Raw genomic sequence first — 17,883 nt, forward strand, 5'->3', positions numbered from 1 at the left:
CCTGCCACCCCCGCGGTGTCCCCCGGTCTCTGCGGGCTCTGTGACACCCCGGGGTGGCTCCGGCGGATCCTTGGATCCAATCCCGACAAATCCAAGCTCCGGGGAAGCTCCGGGCGCTGCCGCCAAAGGGCACCGAGCCCCCCGCCCCAAGGACGCAGCGGAGCCGCGCTCAGCTCTCCAAAGCGGCCGAAGCTTTTATTTCATCTACGTCCGGGGCTGCCAAAGCCTGCGGCCGGTGCCCGGCCGGGTGGGCGCAGCGCCAGCCGCCCCCCGGCCCCTCCTCGCCCCGGCCCCGGCCAAGCCAAGCGCGCAGGAGCTGCCCCGGGGGAGCTGCCGAGGCACCGAGCCCACCCCGCCGCCCCCCAAACCTCGCCCAGCGCCTCGGGGGGATTTTGGGGCGGGTGGGGAACCTGTGGCACCTCCCGGCCGCGGGGACAGCGTGAGGATGAGGAGGGCGGGGGCTCTGCGGCTCTTTAGCGCATGCAAACAGGCGCGTGGAGAAGCGAGAGCTGCGAGGAGCCGGCCCCGCACCGGCCGAGCTCCCCAAACCCCTCCCGCTGCCTCAGTGTCCCCGAGCGGCACCGCCGGCTCTCTCCATCCCGAGCTGCCCGCAGCTCCCCCGCACCGCTCGGGCTGGGGGTGGGAGCGATCCCGGGGGTGCTGCCGACCTCTCCGAGCCTCACACGCGTTCGGGGCGCCCCGCGGGCTCCGCCGGAGGAGCCTCCCCGGCTTTTTTGAAGCAGTACACCCCGAACAGCTTGTACTTCTTGTCGGGGAAGCCGAGGTTGCGCACGCCGGGCTCGCGGCCGCCGCAGCGGGCTCGGGGGTTGACGATGGGGTAGCGGATGCTGCCGTCCTCCAGCCAGCCGGCCTCGCAGCGGTCCAGCAGCTGGATCTTCCAGGCCGCGTACAGCTGGCCCACCTTGGCCACGGCCGCGCCGTTGTTCTTGCACGCCTGGACGGCCTCCGGGTAGCTGAGCTTGCGGAAGGTTTTCAGGAAGTAAACTTTGCCTGGGATGGGAGGTGGGGAGAGGGGTGGGGGGAGTGGGTTTGGTCATTGAGCGGCGGAACGCCTCTGCACGCCTCCGTGCCTCAGTTTCCCGCTGAGGGTTGAGATCAGAGGTGAAGCAGAAGGCGCTGATTCCACCCCAAACCCCCCAAAAGCCCCAAACCTCCTCCGTGCCTCAGTTTCCCCCCGACCATTGAGGTTGGAGGTGAAGCAGAAGGCACTGATTCCACCCCAAGCCCCCCAAACCCCAAACCCCCCAAACCCCAAAACCCAACCCCCCCGTGCCTCAGTTCCCCCCTGACCATTGAGGTTGGAGGTGAAGCAGAAGGCGTCGTAGCGCTCGCTCTCCTTGTGCCGGTAGCCGTAGTTGCGGACCCCGCCGGGGGTGTCCTTGCGGCCGCAGTGCTCGCGGGGCCGGGAGATCGGGTACTGCACCGAGCCGTCCTCCAGCCAGCCCGCGTTGCACCAGTCCAGCCCCTCCAGCCAGGCCTGGTGCAGCTGATCGTGGGACGCCAGGATCCCGTCCTGCTCCTGGCACGCCCGCTGAGCCTCGTGGAAGTTCAGGGTGTAGCGGCCCAGGCGAGGGTGGTACGGGAAAATCACCCCTGGGGAGGGAGGAGGGCTCGGAGGGAGGTTTGGGGTGGGTTTGGAGCCCGGTGAGAGGTTCTGGAGGGGGCGGCTGTGGAGTTGGGGTGGGGAGAATCGCGCTCGTGGTGGTTCCGGGAGGGGTTTGGGGAGATCTGGGGGTTTGGGGTGGCGGGGAAGCCGAAATCGCCAAGAGATTGTGCTCTGGGATGTGGGAAAACGGGAATTCTGGTTGGGAGAATCGCCTGGAAAATCTTTGTCCCTCAGTGAGGGGTTTTGGGGAGATCTGGGGGTTTTGGGGTGGAGGGGAAGCACAAACTCCAGGAGATTCTGCTCTGGGATTTGTGCTCATTGGGAGAATTGCCTGGAAAATCTTTGTCCCTCAGTGAGGAGTTTTGGGGAAATCTGGGGCTTTTGGGGTGGCAGAGAACCCCAGACTCCAGGAGATTATGCTCGAGGGCGGGGGAAAATGGGAATTCTGGTTGGGAGAATTGCCTGGAAAATCCCACTCATCATCCCTCTGCGCAGTTTTGGGACATCCAGGGGTTTTTTTTTTGGGATGGCAGAGAACTCCAGGAGATTCTGCTCTGGGATTTGGGAGCATCGCTGGTGCTCCTGTGGGGTCCAGCCAAGTCCTGGCACCCCCAAGCTGCACCCTCCGAGCTTCCAAAAATGCGGTTTCCCCTTTCCCACCCTCAAAATCGGTCCCTGAACCCCTAAAAAAAAAGTTTTCCCCTTTTCCCAAAATCCCGGAGCTGCCACACCCCTGTGCCCGGTGCTTTCCGTGCCACCCCCAAACCGCACCCCCTGAACGCCTAAAAAAGCAATTCCCCCCTTTCCCATCCCAAAACTGACCCCCTAAAAAAGCTTTTCCCCCCTCTCCCACCTCCCGAGCCCCTAAAAAATCCTTTCTCCCCCTTTCCCATCCCAAAACCGCACCCCCTGAACCTCTAAAAAAGCTTTTTCTGCCTTTCCCATCCCAAAACTGACCCCCTAAAAAAGCTTTTCCCCCCTCTCCCACCTCCCGAACTCCTAAAAAATCCTTTCTGATCCCAAAACCGCACCCCCTGAACCTCTAAAAAAGCTTTTTACCCCCTTTTCCATCCCGAAACTGCATTCCCGAACCTCTAAAAAAGCTTTTTCTGCCTCTCCCATCCCAAAACCGCACCCCCTGAACCCCTAAAAAAGCTTTTTACCCCCTTTTCCATCCCGAAACTTCCTTCCCGAACCTCTAAAAAAGCTTTTTCTGCCTCTCCCATCCCAAAACCGCATCCCCTGAACCCCTAAAAAAGCTTTTTCCCCCCTCTCCCGCCTCCCGAACCCCTAAAAATTCATTTCCCCGCCGCCCCACCCCCATCCCCGGCGCTCTTCCCAATCCCTCATCCCTCTCACTTCCACCTCCCTCCCAAAACCCCAGAAATCCAGGGAGTTCTCCAAGCCCGGGAAGATCCCGGATCACCTTCCAGGTCCAGTTTGACCACGCCGGTGTCATCCTCCAGCTCGTTGGTCACCTCGCACTCGTAGCGCCCGTAGTCCTGCAGGGTGACATTGCGGATGATGAGGCTCGCGTCGCCCGCCCCGTCCTCCTGCAGGGCCGTGCGCCCCCGGTAGGGACCTGGAAAAAAACATCTTCGCATCATTTTTATGGAATTTGGAAGGTTAATTAAAAAGATAATTAGGAGAAATAAAAATAAAGTGTACAGATACAGCCAGGTGCGTGTGCATCCGCCTCACTGACAAAGGGTTGTCCCTTGAAAACAGAATCCTACATATCCATATATTCATAAATTCTCATTCATATTCAGACATTCTTCTGAGGATCTTCGGGGTTCTTCTGTTTAGTTTTTCTCTTGCCCCCTTCCCAATAGATCAATTGTGAAAAATTGTGAAAAACGAGGTTCACATAATTTTTATAGAATAGAATACTATATATATTCTATATATATATATAATAATTTTATAGAATTTAAAAGGTTAATTAAAAATATAATTAGGAGAAAAAAATAAAGTAAAATATAGAGATACAGCTGGGTGTCTCTGCATTCACCTCACTGACAAAGGATTGTCCCTTAAAAACAGAATCCTGCTACATATCCATAAATTCTCATTCATATCCATGAATTCTCATCCATATTCAGACATTCTTCTGAGGAACTTTGGGGTTCTTCTGTTTAGTTTTTCTCTTGCCCCCTTTCCCAACAGATCAATCTTCTTAGACCTATCGAGATTTACATTCTCTGATACCAGAAATGCAATAAATTCCTGCCCCAGAGCTCTGGTCACTGCTGTCTTCATCTGGGTAAGAGAGTTTACAAATGCAGGAATTCTCTGGCTATTTTTTTTGTTTGTTTGTTTGTTTCTCAGTCTTTGGTTTATACAAACAAAACCAGTTTTTATTTTAACACTATTCCATAGCCAAACATATATATATATATATTATACTACTATTTCTAAATTTCATCAATAAAGAAAACTCTATCAACACAACAAAAATTTCTCATTCTTATACACATAACATTCATTTTAATATTTGGAAAAAGCCGACAATATAAAATGTATCTTTAACACACCGAACGCCCTCCGGGCCTTGCCCAGGGCCACGAACACGTCCACGAAGGCCATGGGTTCGGTGACTTTGGTCCACTTGAGGCGGATCTGGGCCGGGTCGTGAGCGGTCACGTCGTAGTGGTAGCGGCAGGGGAGGATGATGGTGCCGCCGCGGTGGGTCACCACCTTGCCCGGGGCGGTTTGGACCACCACGGTACCGCTGTCACCCTCTGTGGGGTGGGAACCGGGTCAGGCATCGAGAGGGACCGGCGGGACCGGCACCGAGCAGGACCGGAACCGCGTCAGGTACCGAGTGGGACCGGAACCCGGTCAGGCACCGAGAAGGACCGGCGGGACCCTCTGCTGGACCAGCACCGCGTCAGGTACCGAGCGGGACCCTCTGCGGGACCGGAACCGAGCGGGACCAGAACCGGCATTGGCACCGAGCGGGACCGGCGGGACCCTCTGCGGGATCGGCACCGCGTCTGGCACCGAGCGGGACCGGAACCGGGTCAGGCACCGAGCGGGACCGGCGGGACCGGCCACCGGCCCGGGCCGCACGGAGGAGGGGGCGGGGGAAGCGGGGTGGGGATGTGGGGATGCGCTTTGGGGGAAATTCCCCGGTTTTGGGGGCAAGGAAAGGATGGGGATGTGAGGATGCTCCTTGGGGGGATTCCCAACTTTTGGGGTTAAGGCAGGGTGGGGATGCGGGAGCATCTTTTGGGTTGTGCTCCCCTTTTTGGTGGGTAAAGGAGGATGGGGATGTGGGAACGCACTTTGGGGGGAATTCTCCTCTTTTAGGGACAAGGCAGGATGGGGGCGCGGGGACACAGTTTGGGGGGAATTCTCCTCTTTCTGGGCAAGGCAGGCTGGCGATACTGGCGGAATTTAAGGTGCAAGGCAGGATGGGAGCTCGGGGACACAATTTGGGTGCAATCCCCCCCTTTATTTGCAAACCCCAAGGAGCGGTCGGGACAATGCCAGGGCGGGCAGGGGGAGCACAGCAGAGCTTTGAGGGGCTCTAAACCCGACACCCCAAAACCCAAAGCGGATCCCGCAGTCCCAAACCCGTGCCGGGGGTCCCGACCCCACTCACCCATGACATGAACCACCTTCTTCCTGGTGGGCAGCGCCTCGGGGGCGAGCAGGGCTCCGAGGAGCAGCAGCGCGGCGGGGCCGGCGGCCCAGGGGATTTGGGGACGCATCTGGGGGGTCACAGAGCGCCCTCAGCACCCCCGAACCCCCCGCGGGACCCCCGCTCTGCCCCCCCAGGGGTGCCCAGCCCGAGGGGTGCCGGCCCCCGCTGTCGCCCCCGCCGTGCCCAGGGCTGTGGGGGGGTCGCTGCTCCCCCTCCCCATCCCGCGCCCCCAGCCCCGCAGGGACCCCCGGCTCTGAGCTCGGCGTGTCCCGCTCGTTTCCAGGCGGGATGAAGATTCCATGGCGGCCGCGGCTCCCGAGTTATTTATGGCACCCCTGGAAGCTGAGCTGATGGGCACGGAGCGGGCAGCGACCCCTCCCCGAGACCCCCCCGGGCCGCGCCCCCTCCCCAAGGACGGAGCGGAGTGGGCGCGGGGAGGAGCCCCCCCTTCCTCGGGGGGCTGCGGTGCTGAGCCCCGCGCTCTTGGGGTGCCCCAAATGCCAGCCCGGCTCTGGCTGCCCCCTCCCCGGGGCAGGGGGAGAGGCTCAAACCCTCCCGGGGGTCGCGGTGGCGGATCCGGGGGCAGGGGGAGAGGGTCAAACCCTCCCGGGGGTCGCGGTGATGGATCCGGGGGCAGGGGGCTGTGGGAGCCCCCCGGGGGTCGCGGTGGGGGATCCGGGGGCAGGGGAAGAGGGTCAAACCCTCCCGGGGGTCGCAGTGGCGGATCCGGGGGCAGGGGGCGGTGGGGGCCCCCCGGGGGTCGCGGTGATGGATCCGGGGGCAGGGGGAGAGGGTCAAACCCTCCCGGGGGTCGCGGTGGCGGATCCGGGGGCAGGGGGAGAGGGTCAAACCCTCCCGGGGGTCGCGGTGATGGATCCGGGGGCAGGGGGCTGCGGGAGCCCCCCGGGGGTCGATGTGCCAAGGCCCGGTAAGAGCGAGCAGGGCAGCCCCGGTGCCCGGTCCGGGGGCAGATGGAGCCGCCCCCTCCCCACCCTGGGGGTCGCGGTGCCCGGTGGGGGCAGGGGGAGCGGGAAGCCCCCCCGGACATGCCGGTGCGCGCTGCGGGGACGGGAGGAGCGGGGCAGCCCCTCGGGGGTCCCGGGAACGCTCGGGGCAGCGGCTGCGGCGGTGGCGGCGCTCGGCGGGCCCGGTGCGGTGTTGCAGTGCGGGACACTGCGGCGGCAGCCCCGGGGCTGCGGGACTCCGGTGCCCGGGCGGGGACAGCGCAGCGCGGGGGGAGCCCCGATCTTGCCCCCATAACCAGCGACCCCCGCCCGTCGCGTCCCTCCAGGTGCCGGGGGTCCCGTCCCGGTGCCCCGCAGCGGAGGGGGCGGGGGGCGCAGCCCCCCACTCACCGTGTGTCCGGTGCCGGCCCGCGGGAGCGCGCGGGTGCCGCCGGTACCTCCTCCGGTCCCTCCTCCGGTACCTCCTCCGGTACCTCCTCCGGTACCGCCGGTGCGGCTCCGCGCAGGGGGCGACACCGGGAGCTCGGCCCGGCCCTGCCCCGGCTCCCTGCGCTGCGCAGGGCCGGCTGCTCGCCAAGGTCACCGGCCCGCCCGCTGTCCCCCGGTGTCGCCCGGCGTCCCCCGGAGCCCCCCGGGACCCCCGGGCAGGGAACGCGCGGGGTACGAGGGGTCGGGTCCGGTAAATCCCCGCAAGGGCGGCTGTGCCCACCCCAAAAACCCCGGTACCAACCCCCCCACGCGTGCCCACCCCCCAAATTCTCCCGCACCCCGAGCCCACCCGCAGCCGCTCCTGCACCCCCAGCCCCCCGCGGACACCCCGGTACCCACAGGGACCCCCGGCCCCCCAAAGTGCCCGGGGGTGCTGCGGGGACAATCCCGGTGTCACGGGGGGACCTCTCTGGGCACAGCGGGGACGCGGGCTCGGGGCGAACCTGGGCTCCTTTATTTTGTGACCCTGGCGCTGTCCCCACCCCCGAGCAGGGACCGGGACCCCCGGGGCCCAGCGGGACCCCCGGGAGGGACCGCGGCTCCTGAGTCCCCCCAGCAGCGCCACCAGGGCAGGGCCGGGGCTGCAGCGATGTCCCCGCGGAGCATCCCGGGGTCCCCACAGCTTTTGGGGGAGCGGAGCATCCCTGGGAGCACCCTGGGGACACGTCCGGGGACACCTCTGGACACCTCTGGGGACACCCAGGGGACACCTCTGGGGACACGTTCGGGGACACCCCTGGGGACACCTCTGGGGGCGCGCCTGGACACCCCTGGGGACATCTCTGGGGACATCTCCGGGGACACTTCTCGGGACAGAGCTCGGAGCGGGGCCAGAGACTCCGGGCGGGATCGCCGGGGTGGGGACAACGGGACCGGGATGGGGACAGCAGGACCCGGGTGGTGACAGCAGGACCCGGATGGTGACAGCAGGACCCGGGTGGTGACAGCAGCCCCGGGGTGGTGACAGCAGCCCAGAGGGGACAGCAGGACATGTCACAGGTATTTCTTGTGGCGGGCCGGGCCGGGGGCAGCGGGGAGGAGGAGGAAGAAGGCCGGGGAGCGCAGGCAGCGCAGCGCCAGGAGCTGCGGGCCCAGCGCGTACAGGACGTTGGAGAGCAGGAAAATCCACAGGACCTCGTCGGGGGTCTGGTACGGGAACGGCGTGCGGGAGTGCAGCGAGGAGCCCACGTGTGCGAACTGAGCCTGCGGACACCGGCACGGCCCGCGGGCGTGAGCGGCCCCAAAACCCCGCACCTAAAACCCCGACCCCAAAGGGGGAAAAACCTCGGACCTAAAACCCCGACCCCAAAGGGGGAAAAACCTCGGACCTAAAACCCCGCACCTAAAACCCCGACCCCAAAGGGGCAAAATCCCGGACCTAAAACCCCAACCCCAAAGGGGCAAAATCCTGGACCTAAAACCCCGCACCTAAAACCCCGACCCCAAAGGGGGCAAAACCTCGGACCTAAAACCCCGGACCTAAAACCCTGACCCCAAAGGGGCAAAATCCCGGACCTAAAACCCCGACCCCAAAGGGGGCAAAATCCCGGACCTAAAACCCCGACCCCAAAGGGGCAAAATCCCGGACCTAAAACCCCAACCCCAAAGGGGCAAAATCCTGGACCTAAAACCCCGGACCTAAAACCCCGGACCTAAAACCCCGACCCCAAAGGGGGAAAAACCTCGGACCTAAAACCCCGGACCTAAAACCCTGACCCCAAAGGGGCAAAATCCCGGACCTAAAACCCCGACCCCAAAGGGGGCAAAATCCCGGACCTAAAACCCCGACCCCAAAGGGGCAAAATCCCGGACCTAAAACCCCAACCCCAAAGGAGGCAAAATCCCGGACCTAAAACCCCGGACCTAAAACCCCAACCCCAAAGGGGGAAAAACCTCGGACCTAAAACCCCGACCCCAAAGGGGGAAAAACCTCGGACCTAAAACCCCGGACCTAAAACCCCGACCCCAAAGGGGCAAAATCCCGGACCTAAAACCCTGACCCCAAAGGGGCAAAATCCCGGACCTAAAACCCCGACCCCAAAGGGGCAAAATCCTGGACCTAAAACCCCGGACCTAAAACCCCGACCCCAAAGGGGGCAAAACCTCGGACCTAAAACCCCGGACCTAAAACCCCAACCCCAAAGGGGGAAAAATCCCGGACCTAAAACCCCGGACCTAAAACCCTGACCCCAAAGGGGCAAAATCCCGGACCTAAAACCCCAACCCCAAAGGGCGCAGTGCCTTGGCCCTAAAAGGTGTAAATCTCCCGCCCCAAAGGGTGCAAAACCCTGCCCCTAAAAGGTGCCAAACCCTGGCCCCAAAGGGAGCAAAACTCCGGACCTAAAACCCCGACCCCAAAGGGCACAAAATCCCTGCCCCAAAGGGCACAAAACCCCGGCCCCAAAGGGAGCAAACCCTCGCCCCTAAAAGGCGCAAATCCCCCGGCCCAAAGGGCTCAAACCCCGGCCCTAAAAGGTGCAAACCCCGGCCCCAAAGGGCACAAACCCCTGACCCCAAGGGGTGCAAACCCTCCACCCCAAAGGGTGCAAAGTCCCAGCCCTAAAAGGAGCAGAACTCCGGCCCCAAAGAGCGCAGTCCCTTGGCCCTAAAAGGTGCCAACCCCGGCCCCAAAGGGGTTTTTGGCTCCAGCCCATCCTATCTATAGCCCCGCGTCTCCCTCCTTCCTATTCGTGTCCCACTAATGCCGGGTTCTGTCCAAATCCACCGAGGCTGAAGCAATTATCTGCCAGCCGAGCTGCTCCACTTGGCCACGGCTCTGCCCCCCAAATCCGGATATGTCCCCCAAATCCGGATATGTCCTCCAAATCCCGGGATCTGCCCCCTGAATCTGGGATCTGTTCCCCAAAACCGAGATCTGCCCCCCAAAACCGGGATCTGCCCCGCAAACCCTGTGATTTTAGAGCCACCCATTTGGGATTTTTTCCCCCAAATCCCGGGATTTCGGGGCCGTCCGGCTGGGAATTCCCCCCAAATCCCGGGATTTTAGAGCCATCGGTTTGGGATTTTCCCCCCAAATCCCGGGATTTCGGGTTTTCCTGCTGGGAATTCCCCCCCAGATCCCGGGATTTCGGGTTTTCCTGCTGGGAATTCCCCCGCAGATCCCGGGATTTCGGGTTTTCCTGCTGGGAATTCCCCCCCAGATCCCGGGATTTCGGGGCCGGCCCCACCTGCGCCACAGCTCCGGCCACCACGAGGCTCCAGTCGGGCAGCCAGGAGCAGGCGGGCAGCGCCAGCCCGTAGATGGCGAGGATGAGGAAGGGCAGCAGGTAGAACAGGTAGATCAGCATCTGAGGAGGGGGACAGCCGGTCTGAGACCCCCCGCTGGCTCTCGGGGGACCCCCGGGGGGGCTGCGACCCCTCCCCGCACCTGCACTTTGGGGTAGCCCACGGGGTCGCGCAGGTAGGGCTCGTGCAGGTAGGTGTAGTCGAAACAGGAATCGGCCGGGCAGTCCAGGACCACCTGCGGGGGTGGGAGAGGGCAGGAGACCCTCCCTGGGACCCCCAAATCCCTCCTCGGGACCCCCTAAACCCTCTCCGGGACTCCTGAGACCCTCCAGGACTCCCAAATCCCTCTCCGGGATCCCCGAGATCCTCCCCGGGACTCCCAAATCCCTCCTCGGGACCCCCGAAACCCTCTCTGGGACCCCCAAGTCCCTCCCCAGGACCCTCGAAACCCTCCCCGGGACCCTCAAATCCCTCCTCGGGACCCCCAAAACCCTCTCTGAAACCCCCGAGATCCTCCCCGGGACCCCCAAAACTCTCTCCGAGATCCCCGAGATCCTCCCCGCTACCCTCAAAACCCTTCCCGGGACCCCAAAATCCTTCCTCGAGACCCCCGAAACCCTTCACGGGACCCTCGAGACCCCTCAGCCCGCCCCAAAGCCCCTCCAAGAGTCCCTCGAGCCCCTCCAGCACCACCCCGAGACCCCCAAGAGCCCCTCCAGGACCCCCCGAGTCCCCCCAGCGCTCACCATCCCCCTGAAGAAGGTGAAGGCAGCGGTGAGGATGAGGATGAGGATGAGGAGCAGGTCCTGGGGTCGCTGGTAGAGGGGCTTGCGCTGCTCCTCCGCGATCTGGGACGGGGAATTGGGGATTTTTGGGGGTCCGCACCCCCTGGTCCAGCCCTGGCCGCCCCAAACCCCCCCAGGCCGGCCTCACCTGCTCGGGGCTGAGGTTCGGCAGCGGCCGCGGCTGCCGGAACAGCCGGAGCCCGGCCCAGGTGAGGAGGAGGAGGTAGGGCAGGCTGAAGAGGAAGGACAGGCTCAGCTCGGGGCTGTATTTCCCTGCGGGAGAGAGCGCGGGGTAGGCACGGAGCCTTCATCCTTCTTCTCCTCTTCCTCCTCCTCCTCCTTTTCCTCCTCCTCCTCCTCCTCCTTTTCCTCCTCTCCTGTCTCCTTCTCCTCTTCCTCCTTTTCTTCCTCTTCCTCCTCTTCCTCCTTTACTTTCACCTCCTCCTTCTCCTCTTCCTTCTCCTCTTCCTCCTTTTCTTCCTCCTCCTCATCTTCCTCCTTTACTTTCACCTCCTCCTTCTCCTCTTCCTTCTCCTCTTCCTCCTTTTCTTCCTCCTCCTCCTCCTCCTCCTCCTCCTCCTCCTCCTCCTCCTCCTCCTCCCCGCTTCCCGGTGCTCCCCCGTTACCGATCAGGTTCCCGAGCAGGAAAACCACGGCGCTCATCAGCAGCGAGCCGAGCCAGAAGAGCCCCAGGCCCCGGTAGTTCCTCCTGCGGGGACCCCTCCCCAAAATCAGCCGGGGATTTTCCACCCGCCCGGGATCACCCCTGAGCCCCCTGAGCCCCCTCCCCAAAATCAGCCGGAGATTTTCACCTGCCCGGGATCACCGCTGAGACCCCTCCCCACAATCAGCGGGGATTTTCCATTCCCGGTCTCTCCCTGGGATCACCCCTGAGCCCCCTGAGCCCCCTCCCCAAAATCAGCCGGAGATTTCCACCCGCCCGGGATCACCCCTGAGCCCCCTCCCCAAAATCAGCCGGAGATTTCCACCCGCCCGGGATCACCCCTGAGCCCCCTCCCCAGGAAATTCGGGATTCTCCCACCATCCTGAGCCCCCTCCTCAGGAAATCCGGGATTCCCGAGCCCCATCCCGGGGTCCCGGGGGTTCCCCGGTCCCCCAGCCCCACTCCTGGGGAAATCCGGGATTCTCCCGCCCCCATCCCGGGGAAATCCGGGATTCTCCCGCCCCCGTCCCGGGGTCCCGGGGGTCCCCGCACCCGGTTCCGATGGCCGCGGCCATGGCCAGGCCCAGCCCGTAGTGCACGGTACCGTCCCAGTAACACGTGAGGAGCCCGTGAGCCGTGCGGAGCTGGGGATCGGCCTGCGGGACACGGGAGGGGACAGCCGGTTACACCGGGAAGGGACACGGGAGGGGACAGCGGGACACGGGAGGGGACAGCCGGTCACACCGGGAAGGGACACCTGGACACGGGAGGGGACAGCCGGTCACACCGGGAAGTGACACGGGAGGGGACAGCCGGTTACACCGGGAAGGGACACGGGAGGGGACAGCGGGACACGGGAGGGGACAGCCGGTCACACCGGGAAGGGACACGGGAGGGGACAGCGGGACACGGGAGGGGACAGCCGGTCACACCGGGAAGGGACACCTGGACACGGGAGGGGACAGCCGGTCACACCGGGATGGGGACAGCGGGACACGGGGGGGGACAGCCGGTCACACCGGGAAGGGACACCGGGGACAGCGGGACAGGACCCACGTCACACCAGGGACACCGGGAAGGGACAGCCGGTCACACCGGGATGTGACACGGGAGGGGACAGCGGGACACGGGAGGGGACAGCGGGACACGGGAGGGGACAGCCGGTCACACCGGGAAGGGACACCGGGGACAGCGGGACAGGACCCACGTCACACCAGGGACACCGGGAAGGGACAGCCGGTTACACCGGGGATGGGGACACCGGGAATAGGGATAGGGGTCACACCGGGGGAGGGGACAAAGGGAGGGGACACTCGTGGGGACACTGGGGGTGGGGATAAGGGGTCACACCGGGAACGGGGATACCGGGGATGGAGACTGGGGTCTGTGGGGTGTCTGTGGGGTCTGTGGGGTGTCTGTGGGGGTTATGGGGTGTCTGTGGGGTCTGTGGGGTGTCTGTGGGGGTTATGGGGTGTCTGTGGGGGTTATGGGGTGTCTGTGGGGTCTGTGGGGTGTCTGTGGGGGTTATGGGGTGTCTGTGGGGGTTATGGGGTGTCTGTGGGGTCTGTGGGGTGTCTGTGGGGGTTATGGGGTGTCTGTGGGGTCTGTGGGGTGTCTATGGGGTCTGTGGGGTGTCTGTGGGGGTTATGGGGTGTCTGTGGGGTCTGTGGGGTGTCTATGGGGTCTGTGGGGTGTCTGTGGGGGTTATGGGGTGTCTGTGGGGTCTGTGGGGTGTCTATGGGGTCTGTGTGGTGTCTGTGGGGGTTATGGGGTGTCTGTGGGGGTTATGGGGTGTCTGTGGGGGTTATGGGGTGTCTATGGGGTCTGTGTGGTGTCTGTGGGGGTTATGGGGTGTCTGTGGGGTCTGTGGGGTGTCTGTGGGGGTTATGGGGTGTCTGTGGGGGTTATGGGGTGTCTGTGGGGGTTATGGGGTGTCTATGGGGTCTGTGGGGTGTCTGTGGGGGTTATGGGGTGTCTGTGGGGGTTATGGGGTGTCTGTGGGGTCTGTGGGGTGTCTGTGGGGCACCTCCCGCATGTAGAGCTCGGTGAAGCCCGAGATGATCCCGTCCTCCTCCAGTGCGATGAGCAGATCCACGGCCGACACGAAGGAGAACAGCAGCAGCACTGCGGGGTGTGGGGCTCCGTGTGGGCCCCCAAACCCCAAAACCCAAACCCCTGATCCGTGAGGGCCCCCAAACCCCAGATCCCAAACCCCAAACCTCACACCCCTGCTCCATGTGGGCCCCCAAACCCCAAACCACTGCTCCGTGCAGGTTCCCAAACCCCAAACCCCAAACCCCAAACCCCAAACCCCAGATCCCAAACCCCCAATCCCCGACCCCAAACCCCCAACCCCACACCCCAAACCCCAGATCCCAAACCCCAGACCCCAAACCCCAGACCCCAAACCCCAAACCCCAAATCCCAAACCCCAGACCCCAAACCCCAAACCCCAAACCCCAAACCCCAAACCCCAAACCCCAGATCCCAAACCCCAGATCCCAGACCCCAAACCCCAAACCCCAGACCCCAGACCCCAAACCCCAGACCCCACAGCCCCGGCTCTCACCGCAGTACAGCGGGTCCTGGCAGAGGCCGATGGAGCCGCTGAGGATGAGGAGCAGCAGGATCAGGATCAGGATTGGGATCAGGATCAGGATCAGGGCCGGGCCCGGGGAGCCGCTGTGGGATCGGGAACGCTCCAGCACCGGGCACGGCCCCAGCCCCGTTCCCATAAACTCCGCTGTTCCTGGGATTGGGATCAGAGCCCGCACCCAGCACAGATCCCAGAGGGGGAATCCCAGAGGGGGAATCCCGAAGGGGGAATCCCAAAGGGGGAATCCCAAAGGGGGAATCCCAAAGGGGGAATCCCAAAAGCAGGGCGGGGTCCCAGCAGGGATTGGGAATGCGGTGAATCCCAAAGGACGGGTGGGTCTGTCCCATTCCCGGGGCTCTCTCCCGGTTCCTGTTTCCCATTCCCGGTCTCTCCTCCATTCCCGGTGTCTCCCGTTCCCAGTGTTCCCATTCCCGGTGTCTCCCGTTCCCAGTGTTCCCATTCCCGGTGTCTCCCGTTCCCAGTGTTCCCATTCCCGGTGTCTCCCGTTCCCAGTGTTCCCATTCCCGGTGTCTCCCGTTCCCAGTGTTCCCATTCCCAGTCTCTCCCCTGTTCTCGTTTCCCATTCCTGTTCCCCATTCCCGGTGTTCCCATTCCCGGTATTCCCGGTGTTCCCGGTGTTCCCATTCCCGGTATTCCTGGTGTTCCCGGTATTCCCGGTGTTCCCGGTTCCCGTTCCCCGTTCCCAGTGTTCCCATTCCCAGTGTTCCCGGTATTCCCGGTGTTCCCGGTGTTCCCGGTGTTCCCGGTGTTCCCGGTGTTCCCGGTATTCCCGGTGTTCCCGGTGTTCCCGGTGTTCCCGGTGTTCCCAGTGTTCCCGGTGTTCCCGGTGTTCCCGGTGTTCCCGGTGTTCCCGCTCTCACCCGGCGCTCAGGGCCGCTGCCGCGGGCAGGGCGAGCAGGGGGGCGGCCAGGCCGGCCGGGCCCGCGGGGAACTGCATCGGAACCGGCCCCGCCGCTCCGGAACCGGCCCCGCCGCACCCGAACCGGCCCCGCCGCTCCCGAACCCGCCCCGCCGCTCCGGAACCGGCCCCGCCGCTCCCGAACCGGCCCCGCCGCACCCGAACCGGCCCCGCCGCTCCGGAACCGGCCCCGCCGCTCCGGAACCGGCCCCGCCGCACCCGAACCGGCCCCGCCGCTCCGGAACCGGCCCCGCCGCTCCGGAACCGGCCCCGCGGACTTTGGACCGGGACTGCCCCGGCTGCGTCCTTAAAGCCACAGTGGCACCGCGACAGCGGGGACAGAGCCGGGATAGAGGCGGGGATAGAGCCGGGACAGACCGGGACAGAGCCGGGACAGAACCGGGATAGAGCCGGGATAGAGCCGGGACAGACCGGGACAGAGCCGGGACAGAACCGGGATAGAGCCGGGACACGGGCAGGGACAGAGCCGGGACAGAACCGGGACACGGGCAGGGACAGAGCCGGGACAGAACCGGGACACGGGCAGGGACAGAACCGGGATAGAGCCGGGACACGGGCAGGGACAGAACCGGGACAGAACCGGGACACGGGCAGGGACAGAACCGGGATAGAGCCGGGACACGGGCAGGGACAGAGCGGGCTTGGAAGTGAGGAAAGGAATCCTGGGAATAAGGAAGGATGGGGAGAACGATGGGGGAGGACTGGGATCCCGGGAAAAGGACTGGGATCCCGGACTGGGATCCCGGGAAAAGGACTGGGATCCGGGACTGGGATCCCGGGAAAAGGACTGGGATCACGGGAAAAGGACTGGGATCCGGGACTGGGATCCCGGGAAAAGGACTGGGATCCGGGACTGGGATCCCGGGAAAAGGACTGGGATCCGGGACTGGGATCCCGGGAAAAGGACTGGGATCCCGGGAAAAGGACTGGGATCCGGGACTGGGATCCCGGGAAAAGGACTGGGATCCCGGGAAAAGGTCTGGGATCCCGGGAAAAGGTCTGGGATCCGGGACTGGGATCCGGGACTGGGATCCGGGACTGGGATCCAGGACGGATCCCGGGAAAAGGACAGGCTGGACACTCGTGGCTCGGGCCGAGGCTCCCCGAGCGCTTCCTGAAGGATCCAACCGCTCCGAGGAGCTTTGGGAATTCGGGAATGGGAGGGACGAGGCTTTTCCCACTTTTCCAGTTCAGCCGCGGCTCCTCAGATCCGGGAGAGGGAAGGATCAAAGCCGAGCCTCGATCCAGGATTTTCGGGAAGGAGCGGGAACGGCCGCTCCAAGGTCTCACATCCCGCCGGGAACTCGGAATTCCCAAACATTTATCCCGGATTTTCGGGAAGGAGCGGGAACGGCCGCTCCAAGGTCTCACATCCCGCCGGGAACTCGGAATTCCCAAACATTTATCCCGGATTTTCGGGAAGGATTGAAGGAAAAGCGGAATTCCCAACCCCTGGAACAGCATTCCCAGGCTTGGGAATGGGCTGAAAAAATTCCCGAGGAATAAAAAACTTCCCGAGGATCCTCAGCTCCAGCCCGGGGCGGCCGCTCCGCCTTTTCCCGCATTCCCGAATCCCTCGGGAATTCGGCCCCGTTCCTGGGGAATTTTCCCGGCTGGATTTTGCCCTGGGAATGTTCCAGCCGGGAAAAAACCTTGGGAATAAACCTTGGGAATGAACGGGGTCCAGCCTCAGCCCCAGCAGAGGAAATATCCCGACATGGGAAGGAAAAAAATGGGATTTTGGGGATGATTCCATGGGAAAAGTTCCAGGTGTTCCTGGTGAATCCCGTGCTTGGAAGGAGCGGGAGAGGAAATCGAGGCTGAGGTGGGGAAAAAAGGGGGAAAAAAGGGGGAAAAGGGGAAAAAAGGGGGGAAAAAGGGGGGAAAAGGGGGAAAAGGGGGGAAAAAGGGGGGAAAAAGGGGGGAAAAAGGGGGGAAAAAAAGGGGGAAAGGGGAAAAAGGGGGGAAAAAGGGGGGAAAGGGGGGGAAAAGGGGAAAAAAGGGGGGGAAAAAGGGGGAAAAAAGGGGAAAAAAGGGGGAAAAAAAGGGGGAAAAAAAGGGGGGAAAAAACGGGGGAAAAGGGGGGAAAAGGGGAAAAAAGGGGAAGAAAAAGGGGAGAAAGGGAAAAAAGGGGGGGGAAAAAGGGGGGAAAAAAGGGGAAAAAGGGGAAAAAGGGGGGAAAAAGGGGGGGAAAAAAAAAAAAAGGGGGGAAAAAAAAGGGGGAAAAAAAGGGGGAAAAAGGGGGAAAAAGGGGGAAAAAGGGGGCAAAAAAGGGGGAAAAGGGGGGAAAAAGGGGGGAAAAGGGGAAAAAGGGGGGAAAAAGGGGGGGAAAAAGGGGGGAAAAAGGGGGGAAAAAAGGGGGGAAAAAGGGGGAAAAAAAGGGGGAAAAAGGGGGGAAAAAAAAGGGGGGAAAAAAGGGGGGAAAAAAGGGGGGAAAAAAGGGGGAAAAAAGGGAATTTTGGCAGCAGGATATCCATGGAATATCCAGGGATGGCTGTGGTGGCCCTTCAGCTTGGAATTCCCACTGGGAACAGCCGGAATTCCCACTGGGAACAGCCGGAATTCCCACATTTCCATGCCCACAGAATCCCTTGGAATAAAAGGGATTTTCCAAACCCTTCCAAAGCTCCCAAAAGTCCCTTCCTTAAATCCCGGGGAGCCTCAGGCTCCGAATTCCCGGGAAAAGCAGGATCCGGGTGGGAATGGGGATCCAAGGGTGACCTCATTCCCTGGAAAACTGCCGGGATTTTCATCAGCGTTTCCCAATTTGCCCAGAATTCCCGGCTCCCAGAATTTGGATTTTCCCCGGAAAACACCACCCCACCCCCCTCCAAAAAAAAAAAAAAAGAAATAAAAGGAACCAAATCCAACATTTTCCCCCCCGAAAAATCCACGGAAAACCGAGCTCCAGGGCAGCCT

At 62.9% G+C, this 17,883-nt stretch overlaps 2 protein-coding genes across 2 annotated transcripts; both read right to left on the minus strand.

The window, feature by feature from the left end:
• Positions 1–291: 291 nt before the first annotated feature.
• HAPLN4 (hyaluronan and proteoglycan link protein 4) lies at positions 292–6,907 on the minus strand. The gene is made up of 6 exons (XM_014260266.2): positions 6,635–6,907; positions 5,238–5,346; positions 4,165–4,371; positions 3,054–3,209; positions 1,312–1,614; positions 292–1,011 (listed from the first exon to the last, which is right to left on the minus strand). The coding sequence occupies exons 2-6, from the start codon at positions 5,344–5,346 to the stop codon at positions 680–682; spliced, it is 1,107 nt and encodes a 368-aa protein (XP_014115741.1). The 5' UTR covers positions 6,635–6,907; the 3' UTR covers positions 292–679.
• Positions 6,908–7,176: 269 nt separating this feature from the next.
• On the minus strand, positions 7,177–14,982 carry TM6SF2 (transmembrane 6 superfamily member 2). Its single transcript, XM_088067855.1, has 10 exons — positions 14,906–14,982; positions 13,998–14,110; positions 13,455–13,552; positions 11,981–12,084; positions 11,391–11,473; positions 10,913–11,037; positions 10,726–10,827; positions 10,122–10,214; positions 9,922–10,041; positions 7,177–7,936 (listed from the first exon to the last, which is right to left on the minus strand). Exons 1-10 carry the CDS (start codon positions 14,980–14,982, stop codon positions 7,727–7,729), a joined length of 1,125 nt encoding a protein of 374 aa, XP_087923981.1. The 3' UTR covers positions 7,177–7,726.
• Between the last annotated feature and the right edge of the window lie 2,901 nt (positions 14,983–17,883).

This window comes from Pseudopodoces humilis, chromosome 28, assembly GCF_049639895.1.
Source record: "Pseudopodoces humilis isolate 2021_Gansu_Grassland_sample_001 chromosome 28, ASM4963989v1, whole genome shotgun sequence".
NCBI lineage: Eukaryota > Metazoa > Chordata > Aves > Passeriformes > Paridae > Pseudopodoces > Pseudopodoces humilis.

What these genes read in the sequence shown, in the direction of transcription:
- HAPLN4 (XM_014260266.2), bottom strand. Translation starts at nt 5,346, where the DNA reads ATGCGTCCCCAAATCCCCTGGGCCGCCGGCCCCGCCGCGCTGCTGCTC. An exon ending in GAAGGTGGTTCATGTCATGG is followed by an intron (nt 4,372 to 5,237) that starts GTGAGTGGGGTC and finishes CCCACCCCACAG; the next exon opens with AGGGTGACAGCGGTACCGTG. An exon ending in CAAGGCCCGGAGGGCGTTCG is followed by an intron (nt 3,210 to 4,164) that starts GTGTGTTAAAGA and finishes GTTTTTTTCCAG; the next exon opens with GTCCCTACCGGGGGCGCACG.
- TM6SF2 (XM_088067855.1), bottom strand. Translation starts at nt 14,982, where the DNA reads ATGCAGTTCCCCGCGGGCCCGGCCGGCCTGGCCGCCCCCCTGCTCGCC. An exon ending in CCTGCTCGGGAACCTGATCG is followed by an intron (nt 11,038 to 11,390) that starts GTAACGGGGGAG and finishes TCTCTCCCGCAG; the next exon opens with GGAAATACAGCCCCGAGCTG. An exon ending in TGGCCGGAGCTGTGGCGCAG is followed by an intron (nt 7,937 to 9,921) that starts GTGGGGCCGGCC and finishes CGGTGTCCGCAG; the next exon opens with GCTCAGTTCGCACACGTGGG.